Source organism: Stegastes partitus, unplaced genomic scaffold, assembly GCF_000690725.1.
Source record: "Stegastes partitus isolate 25-593 unplaced genomic scaffold, Stegastes_partitus-1.0.2 Scaffold4, whole genome shotgun sequence".
Classification (NCBI taxonomy): Eukaryota; Metazoa; Chordata; class Actinopteri; family Pomacentridae; genus Stegastes; species Stegastes partitus.
This window is the reverse complement of record NW_007577735.1, coordinates 1,531,989-1,551,939: the sequence shown is the minus strand read 5'-3', so window position 1 is coordinate 1,551,939 and position 19,951 is coordinate 1,531,989. Positions and strand designations below refer to the sequence as shown.

The 19,951-nt window shown below is 40.7% G+C and overlaps 2 protein-coding genes across 2 annotated transcripts; both read left to right on the top strand.

The window, feature by feature from the left end:
• The first annotated feature begins 3,173 nt into the window (after positions 1-3,173).
• On the top strand, positions 3,174-7,535 carry LOC103355049 (uncharacterized protein At5g50100, mitochondrial-like). The gene is made up of 3 exons (XM_008278698.1): positions 3,174-3,637; positions 6,914-7,102; positions 7,198-7,535. The coding sequence occupies exons 1-3, from the start codon at positions 3,494-3,496 to the stop codon at positions 7,390-7,392; spliced, it is 528 nt and encodes a 175-aa protein (XP_008276920.1). The 5' UTR covers positions 3,174-3,493; the 3' UTR covers positions 7,393-7,535.
• A 104-nt stretch (positions 7,536-7,639) lies between these two features.
• LOC103355040 (calcium-independent phospholipase A2-gamma-like) lies at positions 7,640-17,146 on the top strand. The gene is made up of 9 exons (XM_008278687.1): positions 7,640-9,358; positions 10,297-11,790; positions 12,028-12,180; positions 12,263-12,420; positions 13,510-13,604; positions 13,705-13,876; positions 14,000-14,057; positions 14,254-14,448; positions 15,414-17,146. Exons 2-9 carry the CDS (start codon positions 10,363-10,365, stop codon positions 15,870-15,872), a joined length of 2,718 nt encoding a protein of 905 aa, XP_008276909.1. The 5' UTR covers positions 7,640-9,358; positions 10,297-10,362; the 3' UTR covers positions 15,873-17,146.
• Positions 17,147-19,951: the final 2,805 nt, after the last annotated feature.

Genomic DNA, 19,951 nt, shown 5'->3' with positions numbered 1-19,951 from the left:
TATTAGCCTGAATGTGAGCCCCGTCGCTCTGCCAGACTGACGTCTCCCTCAGAAATACCAAGGCCTTTGATCTCATCACGTGTGCTTGCACAAGTGACCGTACGCGACAAAGCAACAACCCAACCACAGACGATGATCTCAAAAAATGTCTCAGTGAGTTTTAAAAAAAAGTAATGTCTAACTCTCTAATCATGCAACCTTTTCTCTTTTTTTTTCTTTACCAGTTTAAAAGTTGTGTGTTGCTGCTCAGGCCCTTTGTACTCTGTGTGGGCAGTTTGTGCTGCTTGTGTATGTGTGTAGATTCTGAGGGCAAGGGGTGAGAAAAATGACAAACTCCTCATGGCTAAAATCATTCAATGGAGTATAAGTTGTGAAATAATGAAGTACATGGAAATTCAACTGAGAAACTGTATTCAGATATGAGTGCCACCAAAACAAACCAAGATCAGACTAAATGTTGCGGCTGAAGAAATGAAAAACCACTAAAATGAGATGCAAAACAGTGAAAATGGGATGCAATGACCACAAAGAGATGCAGAATGACTACAAGGAGATGCGGTTTACAAAAAGTGTAATCAGAAATTGGTGGGAAAACTCACAAAGCTGCATCTCTGAGGAAATGCCATTTGTTCTTCCATAGAAGGGGAGTCGTGATGTAGTGGTACTGACAACTACGGTGATGTTTTAAAAATGAAACATTGATTTCATGTTAACAATCCACGCATGATAACATCATAAACTATCCAGCGCTTGTAGCCGTCCCCCTACACTCCTGCTGTAATTCACTTGTCAAAAAAGAGACAAAACACACAATAAACAGAATTAAAGTTAAATTTGACTGATAGCATTTTTGTCTTTAATTAAAGTTTTCCTTGATATTGTGGTAATACCGTCACAATGAGTTGTTTGGGCCAAAATAATCTTGTAAATCTAATATCATGACAGCCCTACTTCAGATCAAGTCTTCAACATTACTCTGGGGTTTTCTTACCTTTTGTAAGAACTTAGAGTGGCAACAATTCTTCACAGTGGAAGCCTCCTGGGACTGGTGTGCTCGCAAAATAAGTTCTACTTTTGTTTGCTTTTCATTAAAATAATGAGGTGCTAAAATGTAATTTGCTCTTTGTCGTAGATTCCCACTCTGTTTACCACATGAACACAACCGCAGTTGTTAATTCTTCAGCACAAAAAAATGAAAAGGGCTCAATGAGAAATTGCCCAAAAAAAGGTAAATGAAGACATCCTTAAATTGCTCTATAAATAAATAGCTGCTGGTGAAAACTAGAGAGAGACAAACAAACCCAGAGGATCATATTTTAGTTTTTTGAATACTAATAAAAGGTACTTCCTTTGAGCTGCAAACTGCAGCGGACTTTAACTCAGTCCCTGAAGGCGAGATGCTTCAGGCAAGAACATTTTTTTTCAGTTCTTCCAGTCTAATGGAAAGAAAAAAATCCCAAAATACACATATGGGTGTTTGTCTAATTGAGATTGAAGATTTAAATTATAATATACTGGTTAGAAATATAAACACAGCGTTTTATTAAATTCTATCTTTTTTTTCACATAAGGATTAAGTGTTTGTTTTTCCAACACATCAAATCTCTAAAACAGAGCGGATGTCATGAAACAACCAAGTATGCACCGTGTTTGACATGATAATAGGCAACTGGAGAGTGGAGTTATATATATATATACCTCAAATCATAAATGAGTTGTGAGTCACACATCTGCAACACATGGAGTTAATGATGCTGCTTGTGGGATTTAGTCCGGTTATTCCTGAAGGGCTCAGTGGAGGACTGGACATGTTGGATCGTCTTGGTGGACACGTCCATCCAGGGCAACATGTGGCAGATTATTTGTCACACCATGCTGTCTGAAGCTATTTTTTTCAACAACAACTGGTGGAGTTGTGGACATCCAAGTGCCCGACTACAGTCCTAACTGATGTGCAGCATCCAGCATGCCAACAAATTGCATATTACCTTTCAAGGTGGCCTTTTACAGTCACTGGTCAAAGGCGTGTCTGCATACTGGTCACACAGATGTGAAATCAATGGCTGAGAATTTGTCAGCAGCTCAGAAACTTTCTGTACGATAGCAGGCCCTGCAAGCATCAGCACTCACAGGGCCCGTGTCCATAACAGCTTTTCTCCAGTCACTTTTCAGGCTCAGGACCTTGAAGAGGGGGAGAAGTATCTCATTCCACAACCCTGGACAATTAGCAATTAATCACCTTTCCTCCTGCCCATCTTCCCCCACAAAAACTACCCTATTCATGTATAATTTTACTGCTTTCAAACCAACTTGAGCAATATGACTTCTGTATACCACAACATATGCGCAGTTACTTTCTTAGGGTATCTATTTTTAACACTCTTTTATGCAAAGGGCTTTTTAGAATGACAAACTTTCTAGTTTTATTCCTATTTTAAGGTTTTTACAGAGGGGTTTGTTCATTTATTATTCATAGCCTGATTTAGAGAACATTTTATTCCTTATATCCTCAAAATATATTTATTTTTTGGCTTATGACAGTATTTCCGATTTAAGAAATTATACAAGCATATCAAAAATCCCCTCAGTAAAAAAAATCTAATTTTAAATATGTCAACAAAATCAAACCAATTTGGAAGCTGTTTGGATTTTTTGTTCTGGAAATGAATGTAAATAAGGGCAGGTCACATTTCACCCTGGTGCAACATTAATGCATGGACTATTTTTATGCATAAAATTCTCTTTACAATGTCAAAGTCTTCCACACATAGAATAATCTGTGCAGCATCAGTGGAATCTGTGCAAAATAAATATTTTCAACTTCACTCTTTAGTACATGTTTTTGTACAACAGCCCTGAGCAATATTGTTTTTTTTCCACATTCAAATAAATCCATCCAATATCTGAATTTCTACATACAGAAGAAACTGTACAATTGTACAATATCAGCAGTGCTTATGTACATTTTATTTGGTTTTTTATTGTTTTTCTACTGATATCCCTGCATCATTTATGCACTATCCTCTGTGGGATTAAAAAAGATAACTTTTACATAACTTGTACAACAAAACATATTTTCTTGTACTAAAAAAAAAAAAACGGGTCAAGTTTCATGGTTTAAAACTTTAATGTGTTAAAAAAAAAAAAAACAAAGCAGCGGAGTGGGACGTCTTCCGGTTCAGCCTCTCTCTGTAACATCGCCACACCTCCGTTATTGCTGCGCTTATTCAACTTTCAGCTTCGATTAAGTTAGATTTATTTCACCAAACAGCCTTATGTGAGTACTTGAGACATTGTGGGCTGTGAAATTAGAGGTTTTAAGTCAGGGTCTCTCTGATAAACAGCGTCTTTGTGCGACCTCTGCGTGTGTAAACTCAGCTGCTTATGTAACATGAACGTTAGCTAGCATCGTTAGCTCGTCAGCCACGGTCAGCTAGCTGTGTAGCTAGTTAGTTCGCTGCCGGTTTGAAAAGGAGGCTCGCTTGGTTTTGACATGTTTTCCCAAGTGAGAACACGCCTGGCCTCGACTTTGGCCAGACTGCCCAGTTGTTTAGGTTCAAGTGGAGCGAGGAGGCTAACACCTGCCCTCTGCAAACATCAGCACCGGAGCTACAGCGCAGACTCTGCTGGTGTCAAGGTAAGAAGCCAAGGTCTGACGTTTAGAGGAGGCACTGTAAACAAGGGAGTCTGAGGGTCTCCCCCAAGAAAACACTTTTTTTTCCCTCCCCATTCTGGTTAACTTTTAAGTTTGTTCTCTTTGTACATCAGCTGAAAACCTGTGGAGGTCAGACTCCAGGTGACAATTCAAAATATATACAGGACTATAATGCAATGAGGCTCTCAGGCTTTCTGTAATGCTTTCAGGTATTTGTTCTGCTGTAGATTCTCATTTAATATGGTCCCTGCTGAGTCCCTACTCCTCTTTTTTGATCCTATTTAAGAGATAACATCTTCTAATGTTCACCTATACATGTAAATGATAAATTCTTTTTAATTCACACTGTAAAAAAAACTAAACGCAGCAGCAAATGGTCTGTTTTGTGACTTGTGTATATGTAGAGGCTAAAAAATGGGGGTAAAGGTTATATTTTGTGCACAAAAGCTTTTTGAGCTGCTCGACTGTGGACAAATTCCCCACCATTTATTTCATCCACATCTCAGTCAAGTGTGGCTTTAAAGGACAACGATCAGAAAGCGTGACCAGTACACAAACACTCCAGTGACCAGTAACTAGAAAAGGTCACCTTAGAAAGCAGCTTTATATAAATGACACGACGCCACAGATGACTAGAGGAAGACAAGAGCTGCTTGATGCCAGCATGTCAGTCAGTGCAGCAGCCGGGCGCTTGAACGTCCACAACTCCACCATTTGTCTAAGAAATCGTTTCAGACAGCTCTGGATGGACGTGTCAGTCGACTTCGCCAAACCCCTTCAGGAGCATCGACAACCTCGTTTGCTCTGTGTGTCGTAAATGTATGGCCCTGCAAGAGGTGGACAAACTTGTTACTGACTTGTGATTTCTGGAGCTGCTTGTTGTCTTTTCCAATATACTTGGTTGTTTTATGAAGTCGGAAATATTCAACCACGTTAAAAAAGAATGCTGCTTTCTTATTTTTGTTCAGTATAATTGATTTATAGTAGCTCATGTGTTTCAGCATCATTCCTCCACACGATTAAAACTTTTTGGACAATCTGAACTTACCTCACACATGTTGTAGGAGCTATTTATGTTGTTGTTGGCAAGTAATTTGATGTGGATTATTATTATTATTGTTTGGACACATGGTGGTGGTAATTGGACACAGGATGTATAAGTAGAGGGCACAGGTGACAGGAAGAGGAGGGCACAGGTAGGGGGAGAGCCAACAATTCTCACCAGACCAGCATCAAACCAGCACAGATACCAGATTCACAATAGGAAGACCACTGTACTTTCATTGCATGTATATCCTCGAATAAACATCCACTAACGGCAAGTATAAGGACTGGAGATTCTGTTTATTTGATCTGCGTCGGTTCACTCTGCTCCACCTGTGCAGTAACGGCAAATGGACTAATTGTTGTTAGATATGTGTTTGATATACACTGAAGGGGAGAACACGTAGAAGGCATATCGCTTATGCTGCTTTCATTCATTTTCGGGACACAAAAAAAACTATGCCTTGACCTAAAAATTGCTGTTTTACATAACAGGATTGCAAACTTAAAAACAACAGAGCTCTCATTTTCAAAAACATCTATCTGTCAGTTCTGTAGTCCATCATTATTAACATTGATTACTCTCAATAATCTGTACTGTGAAGTATTGTATCAAGTACAGTCAGTCATGTAGTGTACTATGGTTTTGTGGTATTTTATCTTTTTTGTTTCTGAATTGCAAACAGAGTTGCTAGTTATTCATTTATGCTACTTTCATTTAAACTCGTTGAGGTATAGAGGCCTCATTTGAGTAACAAAAGACGTCACACAAATAAGAGACTTGCACAACAATGACGATCAAAACTGTAACTGGAAAAATTAGTACGAATAATTAGAGCGTTTAAAATGTGAAAAAGGAATCAAATGGAGGTAAAATAGGAAAAAATTCCAAATCTGGATTACCCTAAGGGTCAAAATGAGTCAAACTTTACGTTGTTCTGTGTGTTATTTCAGGTTGCGTGTTCACGATGAGTGAAAGTGGATTTTTCAAGCTCAGTAAAACCAGCCGGCACCTGCAGCGTTATCCAGTCATTTGAGCGTGTATGGAAAGGGCCCGCTGTAAAAGACAGCACTGAAGTGATGTAAGAGGGTTAAAAAACAGTGAGGGACTTATAAATAAATAAAACCCAGTGTCTGTCAGAGAGTCGCCGCATGCATGTATAAAATGTCACCGTAATCCAAAGCTGATGGAAAAGTTGCCTCAGTAAAGGTCTTTCTATGAGAGTCTTTCTTACTCCTCTACGAGAAACTATTTTTTGTCCTTACGTACTCACTAGTTTGAACATATTTGAATCTGACGTTCTCATAAATCCAAATTCTGAGGGTTTTTGCACTCAGTGAGTCTTCTAATATCTGAACCACACATAGTAGAGATGATTATCATAATCAATATGTTTGGCTTTGGGGAAAATTATGTATTTAGTTTTATCTGGATTAAGAACTGATTTATGCTTTTAAGAGACACTTAAGATCAGTTTGAAAAAAATATGATACTCTGTTATGATTGAACTACCCAGCTGTATTAAAGCAGTTGAAACAAAATGATAGCTTAGAAAGCTATTACTTAATATCAAGTCAAAATTATAGCATTTACATTTTAATTCACATTGAGATCTCGTTTTCAAAAAAGACTTGAGAAGAAGAAACATAAACAATACAAATAAGGCCGAGTCCAAAGTTAATTCAAAATTAGGACGTACTGCCTCAAAGGTTGGATCCATAATTTTACTTTATCCCAAACTAGACTTCACAGCATAAGTCTTACTCACCGCAAGTATTTCAGTTTTATTTTGTGAGTTACTGTATTTTTATCTTCAGCATTACAGAATGTTTTACTTACTTTCCATCCTTTTTTTCCACTAGTGGAAACATGCCTCTATAATTATCATCATATGCAAACTACAATAAAATGGTTTAGTTTTCTAGATACAGAGGAAATTTATTAGCAGCTCTGTTCCAAGTTAAATATTAAGTTAATAGTGATGAAATATTAGCAATTTTCACAGGAAATCCCTTTTCATTTTCTCACATCGTTTATTATTTTTTCTACACAGTCGAGCAAATAGTGATGTGTGACTAAAGCACCTGGAAAATCTCTTTCTCCCACTATTAGTAATTTTCCTCTCGTGTCCTTGAGTGAGCGAAGCAGTTCGAGCTCAAGCAGAAAATTAAAGACGGCGGTGCTTTTATCATCTATTATCTGCCCCGTTCCAGGTGCTGTATGATGGGCTTTGTCCTGTATGTGTGACAGAGATCCGCTTCCTCGAGTTTCTGCAGAGAAATGAGCCCGGGAAAGTACATTTTATTGATATCGCCCTGCCTGACTACGATGGAGCAAAGTACCAGAATGTCAGCTATGAGATGGCCATGGAAGTGATGCATGTGATCGATGAGAATAACGAGGTAAACTCAGATTTCACTGCCGAATGTGGTCTGTGCAGCAGTATGCAGATTATCCTAAATGCAGTGTTATATACTTTCTCGCCGTGTATTGGCAGGTTCATCGTGGGATCCCAGCATTTGCAGTCATGTATGGTGCAGTGGGCCTCCACTGGTTGGGTCACTTCATGATGTGGTCACCTGTGAGGCCGTTTATGGAAAAATTCTATGCCACCTTTGCGAAGAATCGCCTTAAGTGGACCGGACGTGGGCAGGAGTGTATGACAGGACGCTGTGAAAAGAAAAGTGAATGACTTTCGACCTCAGAAAAAAAAAAAAGAACTATGTTTAAACGGATTAAGAAAACTGCATATATATACCACACACTTAATCCTGTATAGCCACTGGCTTATCATTAACCTGGCATTAAAGGTTAATTTGTGTTACCAAAGGGAAATATTGTTTGAGTTTCTTATTTAGTCCAGTTAAAGTGAGGAAAACATCTACTAAATAGTGATGCAAAGACTCACATTATAAGACGTGATCGCTACTTAAGAAGAAAAGATGCTTCAATGTGCAGAAACTGGCATGAATATGCAGTGGATCACAATGTTCACTGCACATTTAGCATCCAAAAAATGTAACTGAAAGCAAAGTTTGAAAAAAAAAAAAAAAGAAGGAAGCAAATTCAGACAGACAGCACCATTTTGTCAGGTGTCTTCTATTTAAAAAAAAAAAAGAAAAGAAAAAAAAATTGGTAAGATGACAAACAATCAAACAAAAGAAAGTCCGGTTCCAGAAAAAGATCAACAATCCCGGCAGTACAGAGAAAGAACCTCAGTGTGAAAGACAGAGTAATTGTGTATTTTATGAAGGGCTGTCACATTTTGGCAAATGTACAGTACAGAGATAAGACTAAAAATCGGTGAAGCAAAATACAGTCAATTTCCTGTCATGCACAGGGTCTCAGATTGAGGTTCATTTAAAGGCCGATAAAGAACTAAACTGTCAGGAGGCTGCCACTAGATGTCAATGTAAGTCTAAAATAATACCAGCTGTGAGAGTGAAATTGTTTCTTAGGAACTGTCGCAGGTGGCAGCTGTGATTGATCAGATCACCGAACGTGGGTTTTTCTTGATAAGGGTGGCTAATACGAGCTTAGGCCGGTAGATTTTTTTAAATCGTGTTTTGAAAGGGACAGAGACGGACACTCAGGAGTTTTTAAGCTCCACATGGGCCTCTTGTGTTTTGAGCAACAATACACTGCAGTGCAGAACAGCATGTGCCTGTCAGAGGTTACATAAGTTATAGCCATAGAACAGTGATGTTTACAAAACATACTCTGATATAGCATAAGGCAGACACTTTCCGCCTTATGCTTACTTCCTGTGTTTGCATCCAACAACGGGAAACTAGTGGTTAATTATTTATATGGAGGGTATCAATAAAATAACACTTGTTTGGAGCTTATGCATAAGTAGGGAAGAAGACAAAGGGTGAGGTTTGTTTTAACTTGCTCACCATCTATTTAATAATTAAATGTACACATGTTTTTTTCCTTGGTAAAGCAGGAACTATGGGGTAACAGTGTTGATATAAAAAATATTTTTTAATGTATAATTTATTTATTATGAAATTCTGTATGCATGGAAAATGCAGCTTATGGTATTGTTGCTAAATTTTGGTTCTAAAATTAAGATTAATCACTGGGTTGTATTTGCAGTAAAGTGGCCCTGCCTTCTTGTCATTTTCTCTAATTACAGTGCAGTTACAGGATGTATTAAAGTTTCATAGATATACTAATATATATACTTTTTTTTTTGTTAAAGTAGCTTTTCTGTGCTCCACTTGTGCCTGTAGATTCAAAGTTATTACTTTCTTGGTATCTCGTGTCCACAAAGAAAGAATTAAAAGTGCTTGTGTTCACTTTCAAGGTGTAGAATGGTGCGATGTGGTCTGACGTATCACCGAGACCCTGAAGTAGTCACCCGCCCCCTCCCTAATTTTAGACTTGTGCTCGTCAGCAGCGACAGCACATGACTTTAAGCCCGTGTGGTCTTATTGAACATTGGCCAAGCCGGTCCACCCCCCACCAGCCCAGCTCAGCCAATGAGATTAAAGCCCCTGCGTGCAGCAATGATTGAATTAAGTGTCAAAACACAGTAGGAATAGTCCTTAAGACAGTTTTGTCAAAGGTTCTGGATTTCAGAGAGCAGACTTTTTTGTGCAGGAAGAGGAACTGTGAAGACAACAGAACTGTCTCTCGGTGTTGTGTCTCAGGTAAAGCTTGAGTGTGTGTTTTCAACACGTTTTCTCTCAAGGTTAGAGGACCTGTAAGCTACTTTGGTTCATGACCTTCCCCTGCTTAGCGGAAAACAACTATAGTTGATGTTTGACTGCTGAATACCCAAACTATCTGCCGTTCTCTATGTGAAGCCACTACAGAACTTGTATGTTAATGCACCTTTGCTTTTTTAAAATAATAATAATAAAATGCACTCATATGTTAAGGATAGGAGGTTGAACTGAGGGTGAAGTGTTCTGTTGTCAACGTGCAGGTGTATTGATAGACATCGAAAGTTATTTGTGGGTCATGTAGACTTGTGTACTTCCTCTGAGGTTTCATGTTACATTCCTGAGGGGACACGCTACTGAGAAACAGTGGAAGGTTATGATGTTTGTACACAGTCTGATCAGCTCACTGTGAAAGCACGCAGTGACACATTTATAGCAGTGACAACCTGCCCTGCTCTGAACAGACACGCTCAGAGCAGTTTTTATCTGAAGTTTGCCCACATTGTAATTCAAGGTTATTCATTTGTCAAAAATCAATATGTTTTATATAAATTCATAGATTTAAGTTGCTATAACTTGCATATTTGTGACTATTAGACATTCGTGCTCCAGATGATGCATCCTAATGACTGACTTTAGTGTCATTTTTAAATATGTCCACAATTTTTCAAAGGATCTCTGTGAAATGAAGGAAAGATTTTAATAAAGTTGATCCCTTAGCATATATATATATATCAGTATTTGTTTAGTGCTAATTAGCAAACGTTAGCACGCTAACATACTGAGCTAAAATTTGAACATAGTAAATATAATACCTGCTTAAGATCAATATGCAACCATTGTAAGCATTTACCATTTAGTTCAGTGCTAAATGTGAATTCATTCTGTTTTTTTAAATGTGTTTATTTTGTGAATTTTCACAGATTCCTGTTAAATAATGTGAGCCAAGTGACGTTTCCGCTTCAGTTGCTCGCCACATCAAGTCAAGCATGGGTCGTTACCTCGGCACCAACTTGTGTTCAAGTCCCGTGAACAGGACTTTGAAAATGTACCGCAAAATTAGGTACTCGATGAGCCCTATCAGAAAGGACCAGCGTCTGGCCAAAGCACTGCTCAGCCAGGACTTACACAAATATTCACAACTGTCACCTCCTCAGGCTTCCAGGTTTGCAAGACAAGCTAGTTTAAAAAATGTCAAACACTGTGATGCAGCCTCTCACTGCTTCCTCAGAGACTTCGCCAAAGAAGCAAGACATCTCCAGATCGTGCGTTTTTATTCGTCTTCTGAGAGGGATGCATTCAAAGGCGACGCTCCAGTTGGAATTTTTGAGGAGGCTCAGAGCAGTTTTCATTTGAGTTCGCTGGGTGGACGCCTAGGTCAATCATTTAACCGTTTGTCCAGACACATTAACGTTTATTTCAAAAGAACGGATGCTGTGGCGCTCGCTGAAAATGCCACTCTTGTTGTCACAACTCCAGAGTATCTTGGCAGGCCGCAGAGGCGCAGACAGAGTCATCGGGCAGCCTCAGAGCCAAACGTTTCTGAGAGCAAAGACACAGCACAAACCTTGGAATGCAAAAGCAAACAGAAAAACACAGAAACAAGTTCTTCACCCCAGGAATTGTCTGCCCTGCAACTGTTTCACATCAGCTCTTTGGCAACAAGATTTGGTGAGAGCTACAGCTACGTTGCTCACCACATTAACTCGGTGTTCTCTCTGGGTTTTGCAAAACACCAGGACGATCTGGAAACTGTGTCTTCTAATAGAGGGATAAACAGAAGGCAGAAGAGGAGAAAAATGCAAAACACTTACATTAGAAACATGAAAGAAGAAGAAGAAGAACCGACTCAAATAACAGCCAGTAGTGAAAAGGCAGCAGTAGAACCAAACAGTCTCTCTAGCAGCTGGGAGGAAGGATACCTTCACTTTGCAAGACACATCAACAGTTACTTTGGTGCCAAAGTTACAGATGAAGCTCAGAATCAGAGAGAACAGCCAGCTGTAGAAAAGAACAATGCAATCAAGGCACACATTTCAGCACAATCTACATCACAAACTCACAGTGCTAAGTCACAACCAAAGCAAGAACCCATCAACACAGAAACTAGAGGCCTTTTCCACAGCAGCTATAATACAACCAACTTTGGTGAAAGCTATTTTCAGACGTCCAGGCACATTAATAAGTATTTTAATAGTCAAAGCAGATTGCACAAGGACACTGATGGAAATCTCTCAACAAAGATGAGCTCTGGATCCCCAGAGAGAACAAAGACTGTATCTTTTATGGACTGCCTTCTGCACCCGACGAGTGCTATTCCACACTTGTTGGGTTCTTATCTTCAACCAGGCACTGTGTCCCACACTAATAAGCCCAAAACTGCCATGACACCAACGCGGGCAGTATCAAATAAAAAGGTGAGTTGAGGTTACATGATGTTCATTGACTTCTTATTAATTAAACATTTGAGAATTTGGCTGTTAGTCTCTAAAGCTACTTGTTTCATCTCTTGTACCTTTTTAAAACTGCTACAGCATTGCTACCGTTCATTAAACACAAACAAGATTTTTTTTTTTTAAAGCTTGCTGGTTGTGTTAAAATTAAATGAGAATATTATACAAGTGAGTCATTTGCACTATTTTGTATTTTGTCAGCTTGTCTTGAGTCGCAGACAGGCAGAGGAAATAACTCACAGGTTGTTGGGCAGCCTGGGACTGGCTTCTTCTCTAGAAGCTCTGGTTACCTGCATTGAAGCACTCAATGAACACCTTATCCGCTACCCCTCCTGTAAAGCTCTGATCTGGCAGGTTTGTTGGAAAAAAATAAATTCAAAATGTTTAACAAACTGATTTGAGCTCTTTAAACTAGCATAGATGTTTCTGTTTCCAGGAGAAAACTGCAGTCACATTGTTGAGACAGCGGCGAACCTACAGATACGACCACAAACTTCAGGCTGCCGTGAGAGAAACCTTGGCTCTGATCGGTTATGTGGATCCAGTCAAAGGTCGTGGCATCAGGGTGCTTTCAATTGATGGTGGCGGTACGAGGTAAATGTAAGAAAATACATTAATAAAGAATGATGTGCTGCAACGTGGCGCAGTTGGTAGCACTGTTGCCTTGCAGCAAGAAGGTCGCCGGTTCGCATCACGGTGGTGGCACTGGGATCTTTCTGCGTCGCGTTTGCATGTTCTCCCCGTGCAGCGTGGTGCACTGGGTTCTCTGGCTTCCTCCCACAAGTCCAAAAACATCCATCCATTATCTGTACACCGCTTAATCCTCACGAGGGTCTCGGGGGGGCTGGAGCCTATCCCAGCTGACCCTGGACAGGTCGCCAGTCTATCACAGGGCTACACTTAGCGACAGACAACCAAGCACACTCACATTCACACCTACGGACAATTTAGAATCACCAATTAGCCTCAGCATGTTTTTGGACTTTGTGGGAGGAAGCCGGAGAACCCGGAGAGAACCCACGCTGCACGGGGAGAACATGCAAACTCCACGCAGAAAGATTCCGGTGCCCCTACCGGGGCGCAAACCGGCGACCTTCTTGCTGCGAGGCAACAGTGCTACCAACTGCACCACCTTGCAGCCCGTCCAAACATGTTGAGGTTAATTGTTGATTCTAAACTGTCTGTAGGTGTGAATGTGAGTGTGCTTGCCCGCGACCCAAGTGAAGATTAAGCTGTGTATAGATAATGGATGGGTGGATGGAAGAATGATGCATCTACAGAGCTTCAGAAAGTAGTGAAACATTAATCACAAGATCACAATTCTCAAAGACACATCTTCAGGTAGTTTGTTTCATCTGATTGATGGCACGAAACCCAAAGACATATAGTTTACTATCATCTTAAAACAAAAAAAGTAGTAAACCCTATCGTTTGAAAAGATGAAAAGAGCAAATCTTTGACAGTTCAGCTTGTAGAGTGACCCCAAAGATTCACTGACCCTCATCTTTTTTTTCTTCCTTTGACTGAGTAATCAGTGAATCAATTTAAGATGACCTCCTTCTTGTAGTTCTGTATATAATTACGTCTATTAAATCCAGTGCAGCACAAGACACACTTGAACGTCACAAACCGTTGATATTTTCATTCTTGTTTCATATGTTTTGGTTTTTTTTTCTTTTCCAGAGGTGTGGTGCCTCTACAGCTGTTAAAGTTGCTGGAAGATGAAACAGGCAAAAAGGTCCACCAGCTGTTTGATTACATCTGTGGAGTGAGCACAGGTAAATAAATAAATCAATCAATCTGTGCTGTACATGGTGATTTTGTCAATCTAAATCTATATTTTATCTCATTCTCTGGCTCCACATCTGTTTACGAAAGGTGCTGTTCTGGCCTTCATGTTGGGTCTGGCTCGTTTCTCTCTGGAGGAGTGTGCTGACATGTATCGTCGGTTTGGATCTGAAGTCTTCCGGCAAAACCCACTGGTTGGCACCGTGAAGATGGGCTGGAGTCACTCTTACTATAACACCGAGACCTGGGAGACAATTCTGCAGTATGCACAGAATACATTCTATCACACCGCATGCGCTTCAGTGAAAGGGCTGCATTTTTAATATGTTAATGTGACAGTAATATAGTCTGCTCTGAATATATTTTCTATTTTTATCCTATTTAGAGAGAAGCTGGGTGATAGACTGCTTATTAAAACAGCCAGAGATGAGTTGAGTCCCAAGGTAAGATCACTGCATTTTAGGCCCACGGCACTGATTATCCAATGCAGCTGGATTAATGAGGGTATAGCTGCTGTATTAGAGCACCCCACTGTGGTCAGCCTGCAATTAGCAACATTTTTATTTTTTTTATTGTTTTAAGCACAAAAACTGGAGTTTGCACAGGTTTGTCAAAGGGATTTTATTTGCATCTCCACAGGTTTCAGCAGTCAGCGCAGTGGTAAACTGGGGTACCAGTCCGAAGGCTTTCGTCTTCCGCAACTATAACCATAAACCAGGATCCCTCTGTCGCTACGCAGGAGCCTCAGGCTGCCAGGTGTGGCAGGCGGTTCGGGCATCGTCTGCTGCCCCAGGATACTTCCAGGAGTTCACCTTACAAAGTGACATTCACCAGGTTGTGAACTAAAGCCATATGTGCTCAAAGTTTGAAATGGATGCTATTGCAGACACATTTTGGATTTTTATTTTGGTTGCTCAAAGCAGCCATATTTTCATGATAACGATGTATTCAATCACAATTTGAAAAGAGCCTGCCCTGGTATCACCTACATCTGCAGCTGTATGGAGAGTTACACTCCACTGTTGCTGCTTTGATTCACTGTAGCTGCTCTGAAAGAATCCAAATAATTTTCCTATACAGCCACCTATTATTAAATTTTACCAGAGTCGTTGTCCTCTGCATGTGGCCAAACTGTCCTTCATGGTGCACACAAAGCCTATTTTTGATTCAGCTGAAATACAATAAATCTCCCTCCTTCAGCAAAAAGTTCGAGTACACAATCCTCCCACTTTTCTAGTCGCCTGGAGCCAGCAAATTACACCTGAGTGTGCATGCAGCAAGTGCGTTGGAGGAGAGTGCAACTTGAAAACAACTGCAAAAACACCCCTGTGCACTGTCTTGCTTACTGGAAATATTTGGTATTTATAGCGGATCGGTCTGTCCAACCTCACAAAAATTAATGAAGGATCAACTGAGCAAAAACTTGTAAATAGTGCCAAATAAGCTTTGCTCAAGGGTCTTTGTATAGCAAGGTCTTGGTTGTTTAAAATGCCCTGAGATGATGTGGTGTGATTTATCTCCATATAAATTAAATTGAATTCAACTGAATGAAATGAACATACATTTGCAGCAGGAAGTGAGACAGAGTGCAGGAGTTTTTTCCTTGCTGTACCATCCCTAAGTCAAATCAATGGGGAGATTTTGATACTATAGTTACTAATAAAGCTGTGGAGTTATATTATCTTTGTGCAAGATGAATGAAGGAGGATAAAAGGGCTTTTTGTTTTATCTCTCACACATGGCCTGTGTGTGGGTTGGCATCAGTCCAAATGCTTATCCTGTCTCGTGTCTCTCTGTAGGATGGAGGAATTCTCCTGAACAATCCCTGTGCCTTGGCCGTCCATGAGAGCCGTTTGCTGTGGCCCAACCAGCACTTCCAATGTGTGCTGTCGCTTGGCACCGGTCGTTATGACAACGTTAAAAGGGGACCTGCTACCTCCACGAGTCTGAGGGCCAAAATCAGCAATCTGATCTGCAGTGCCACCGACACTGAAGGGGTCCACACCCTGTTGGATGACCTGCTGGCCCCGGACGTCTACTTCCGCTTCAACCCCATGCTGAGTGCTCAGGTGTCCCTGGATGAGAACCGGCCGGGAGCCCTGGACCTGCTGCAGAGAGACACCCAGAACTACCTGGAGAGAAATCGGAACAAGCTTGCCAGGCTCTGTTTGGTGCTCGGGGCCGAGCGCTCATCTGTCAGCAGAACTAAGGACTGGATGAGCGAGAGGGCCTGGGAGATGAAACAGAGATTGATGTGAGAAGGTGAGGGGAGGCATGTTGACATAGGGATGATTATCCTGCGAACAGACGCACATTTATATAGATGGTGGAAAAAAGAAAAACAGAAACACCTTTAAGTGCATTAACACTGATGCAAAACAAAAAATCTGTGATATCTGTTGTTAGAATTTCAAAAACTTTTCCCCTTTTCACAATACATGGTTTTACAGTGTTTGTATACATATATGAGTCTGATTATACACCGATCAGCCCAAAGATTGCCTCATTCGTGCCACCATGGACTCCACTGACAGACCTCTGAAAATGTCCTGAGACATTAGCTGCAGATCCTATAAGTCCCAGAAGTTACAAGGTGGGACCTCCTTGGATTCAACTTGTTTTCCAACACACAAATGCTTGAAATCCAGGGAATGAGGAGGACAAGTCAAGATCTTGAACTAATTGTCCATTTCTCAACAATTACTGCTCCACCAGTAAGCTGTGATGAGCTATGTGTTTGACACCAGTATTAATGTTTTCAGAATTTTGTTTAGTAGCTCCTCTATAGGATCGAACCACGAACATCAGTGACCCTTGGGACACCCATGACCCTGTCACCGACTCACTACTTGTCCTTCTTGGAGCCAGTCTTGGTAGGTTCTAACCACTACATGCTGGCAACACCCCATAATACCTGTTGCTTTTGAGATGCTTTGACCCAGTCATCAAGCCATCACAATCTTGTCAGAGTCCCTCAGATCCTTTAACTTTCACAGTTTTCCTGCTTCCAACACTTCAGGAACTGTTCATTTGCTGCTGAATATACCCGACCTGTTGACAGGTGACGTTGTAACAAGATAATTATTCCCTTCATGTGTTAATGGTTTTAACGCCATGGTTGACTGGTGGAAACTGAAGAGAAGAGATACAACACCATCGTTCTAATGACTTATATGGGTTGAGGCATTGTGAGGCCATTTTTACAGGAACATAGCATCACCACACACGTCAAAGGTCTTGTGTTGTATTATAAGATGTTTATGTGATTTTTCTCTACTTCCTCTTAGCTTTGGTTTTGGCTTGTTGACATACAACAAACACTTATTTATGAAATAAGCACTCAGATGCACTTTATCAATAAAGCTTTGATTGATATTTTAATATACATATATATATATATGGTCGTTACTTTATTTAGAACTGTGCTTGTCAGGAGCATAAACTGTAATATAAGCTATACATGTTGCCCTTATGTGACATTACATTTGGTGTTCAGGGGTATTTGTTTTCAATAAATTAATATCCATGAAGACTCTTCCTTGTCTTTTTTAAACACTTTTTTTTGTCTTACAGAAACATTAACAGCTGAACAATAAATGTCAATCTCAACTTTTCATCAACTGAATAAATAAATAATAAATAATGAATGAGTTTATCATTGAAGTACAAGTCATCTGGTCACTTGAATGTGATGGGTTAAATCTCCCCCATGTGTCTGGAAGCTGTGCCCTCCCCGTCCACAATAGACTGACTTTGTTGTAGACAGAAACGCTTTGTGTGATGGAGCGTGTATTCGTGCCAGCCAGAGTGAAGATACAAGGTCAGAGACACCCCCCCACCCCACCACCCCACCCACCCAGCACACTGAAAATCAGAAACAGCACACATGAAGAAATACAAAATATTATTTGCCTTCTTAAAAAACTTTGGATGATTTTTTGCTGGACAGTACCTGGATGACACCTAAACCAGATCTACCAGTTGGTGCATGACATGGCAGTTGTAGTTTAACTTTACTCTCCCGTCACAGTGGAGATGACGTTATATTTATGTGTGGATTTCACAATGGATTTATTATAACAGGCTCTCGGGCCCTGTTTGCCAGGCCTGTGACCCAGGCTAGGAGCAGCCGTCCTGCTGGGCCACATGAGCCTCTGTTAGCTCATTCTGTCACCTGCTCTAGGATGATAGAGTAAAAAAAAAAAGAAACACTAAAACCAGATGCTGCTGCAAAGCTAAGGCTCAGTGTCGAGATGCTGCTGTGCAACAACCGTGACAGAAGATGAGACGAAGGTAGGAGCCTGCTTTCAGCATAACGAGTGGAAAAAGGGACCAAGAAGCAGAACAAAACACCTAAAGGTAAGACCCCTAACATTCACTAGATGAAACTCTTTTTTTTTGTTGCAATGTTTGGATAGTCGCTTTTGGATATTAAGTGCACATTATTAGAGCACATGAAGACACTTCAGAGTGTGTGCTGCCACGTGAAGGAGAGCTTTACTCCTTGCGGCTGTCGTTCAAGACAGACGTCAATGGAAGTCAAGGTTTTAATGATGTCATGGTCTGAGTTGAGAAGTAGGGGGAGTGAACGCAATATTGTGCAGCTCTCGACGTGAATGAACATCACTTTCTGTGACGTGGCAATGAAGCTACAGTGAGAAATCAGAAGCATTTTTAACTTTATGTGAACTGTGACGAAACTGTCCATGGATCTGTGCATATTTAGCCAAACTAGCAGCACAGCTGTGTGAATGGAAGTGTGGCTCTGCTCAACACTTTTGCTCACACTGAAATAGCTCAACACATATTGAATGGATTGCTGTAAAATTTGGAACAGATAGCCATTTTGCCCACAAAATGATGTTCCTATAATTTTTTCTCTGGTGCCATCAACCGGTCAATTTTTTACATTTATCTTGAGAAATACTTCTACAGCTACATGATAGATCGGTGCACATGTTTGTACAGATATTCGTAGCTGATGGCAGATCCCTGTGACTTTTCTTTCAAAAATTGGCGTTTGTGATTTAGAGCAAAATATCTTCAAAAATATGGAATGTATTGCTCGAAAATATGATACTCATCCTCCACATGGTGACTTGTAATTACTTTGGTGATCTTCAGTTAGCTTTCCTCTAGTATCATCATCACTTTGGTCTATGACCTTTTTTCCTAAATAATAGCGTTTCTATCAGTGTGCTCTGTGCAAAATGATTGCATGCCAAAAGGTGAAACTGCAATGGTTGGCATGGCAACATGAGACCTGCTAATTAAAACACACTGTGAGCTGACATTAGCATTTAGCATTCAGATTCTCTCATGAATGGATGCACAAAATATTAGGACAATTTGAAGGTGGGTGAAAAATCAGGGGCAGCGTAAAGCATCTTAGTGAAGCGTTGGGCCTTCACATGCAGCGTCAGTGCATCTTGGCAGTGATTGTATAAGCCTACTGGAGGGATAGAACCCCATTCATCCATAAGAAATTCCCTCATTTGGTGTGTTGATGATTGAAATGGACAGCGCTGTCTCACATGTCAGTCAACAATCTCCCAAAGGTGTTCGCTTGGGTCAAAATCAGGTGTCTGCAAAGGTCATAGTATTGAGTCACGTCACTTTTTATATTAATCAAACCATTCAGTGACCTCTCGTGCCCTGTGGATGTCAATTTCTTACCACAGTTGACTCTTACCCAAACCAGAAAGTCAGTGTTCAGTTTTGTGAGACGATATTGTTTAAATTGTACAGTGGCGATGATGTCATTTAGCGCGGCGTCCTGCTCGACAGGAGTTTCTCTCCATCCTCTTCTTGTGCTTTCCCCGATGTAGTGACGTCAAAGTGCAAACGATAGGTGCTCCGAGTCTGAACAGGCAGCCTGTGTGGTTGAACACTCCCTCTCACATGCCATCTGCTCTTACCCAAGCTCTGGGCGCTCGTGCCAAAGGAGACCCACGAGCATAGAGGCCTTTTTGTCGTCACTGAGCTGGCTTTATCCGCCTCTGTGCCTCTTCACTGTGCAATCTGGTGCATGGCACTGATCGCTGCTCACTTCCAGGCCTGCATCAGTCCAATGTATGGGGAGAAAAGCCCATTCCGAGAGCCAAGAAGCTCAGCATACATACCCCTCCTGCTTTTGTGTTCTATGTGAAGCAAGTCAAGTTGCATTTCAGATGTTAATATGTAGAAAGGGATCAGGGCAAGAGGACAAAAAAAACACGAGCTACAAATTGCAACAGGTTACATCACAAGTGCACAGGTTCTCCCTCAAATATGAATGATGCATGTACACTTTCTGATTCTTTTGACTTGTAAGCACAGGTCTGGTTACATCTGTAGG

Coding starts and splice junctions, on each gene's coding strand:
- LOC103355049 (XM_008278698.1), top strand. CDS start 3,494: ATGTTTTCCCAAGTGAGAACACGCCTGGCCTCGACTTTGGCCAGACTG. Junction 3,638..6,913: donor CAGACTCTGCTGGTGTCAAG/GTAAGAAGCCAA, acceptor GCCCCGTTCCAG/GTGCTGTATGATGGGCTTTG. Junction 7,103..7,197: donor TGATCGATGAGAATAACGAG/GTAAACTCAGAT, acceptor GTGTATTGGCAG/GTTCATCGTGGGATCCCAGC.
- LOC103355040 (XM_008278687.1), top strand. CDS start 10,363: ATGGGTCGTTACCTCGGCACCAACTTGTGTTCAAGTCCCGTGAACAGG. Junction 12,421..13,509: donor ATTGATGGTGGCGGTACGAG/GTAAATGTAAGA, acceptor TTTCTTTTCCAG/AGGTGTGGTGCCTCTACAGC. Junction 14,058..14,253: donor GAGATGAGTTGAGTCCCAAG/GTAAGATCACTG, acceptor GCATCTCCACAG/GTTTCAGCAGTCAGCGCAGT.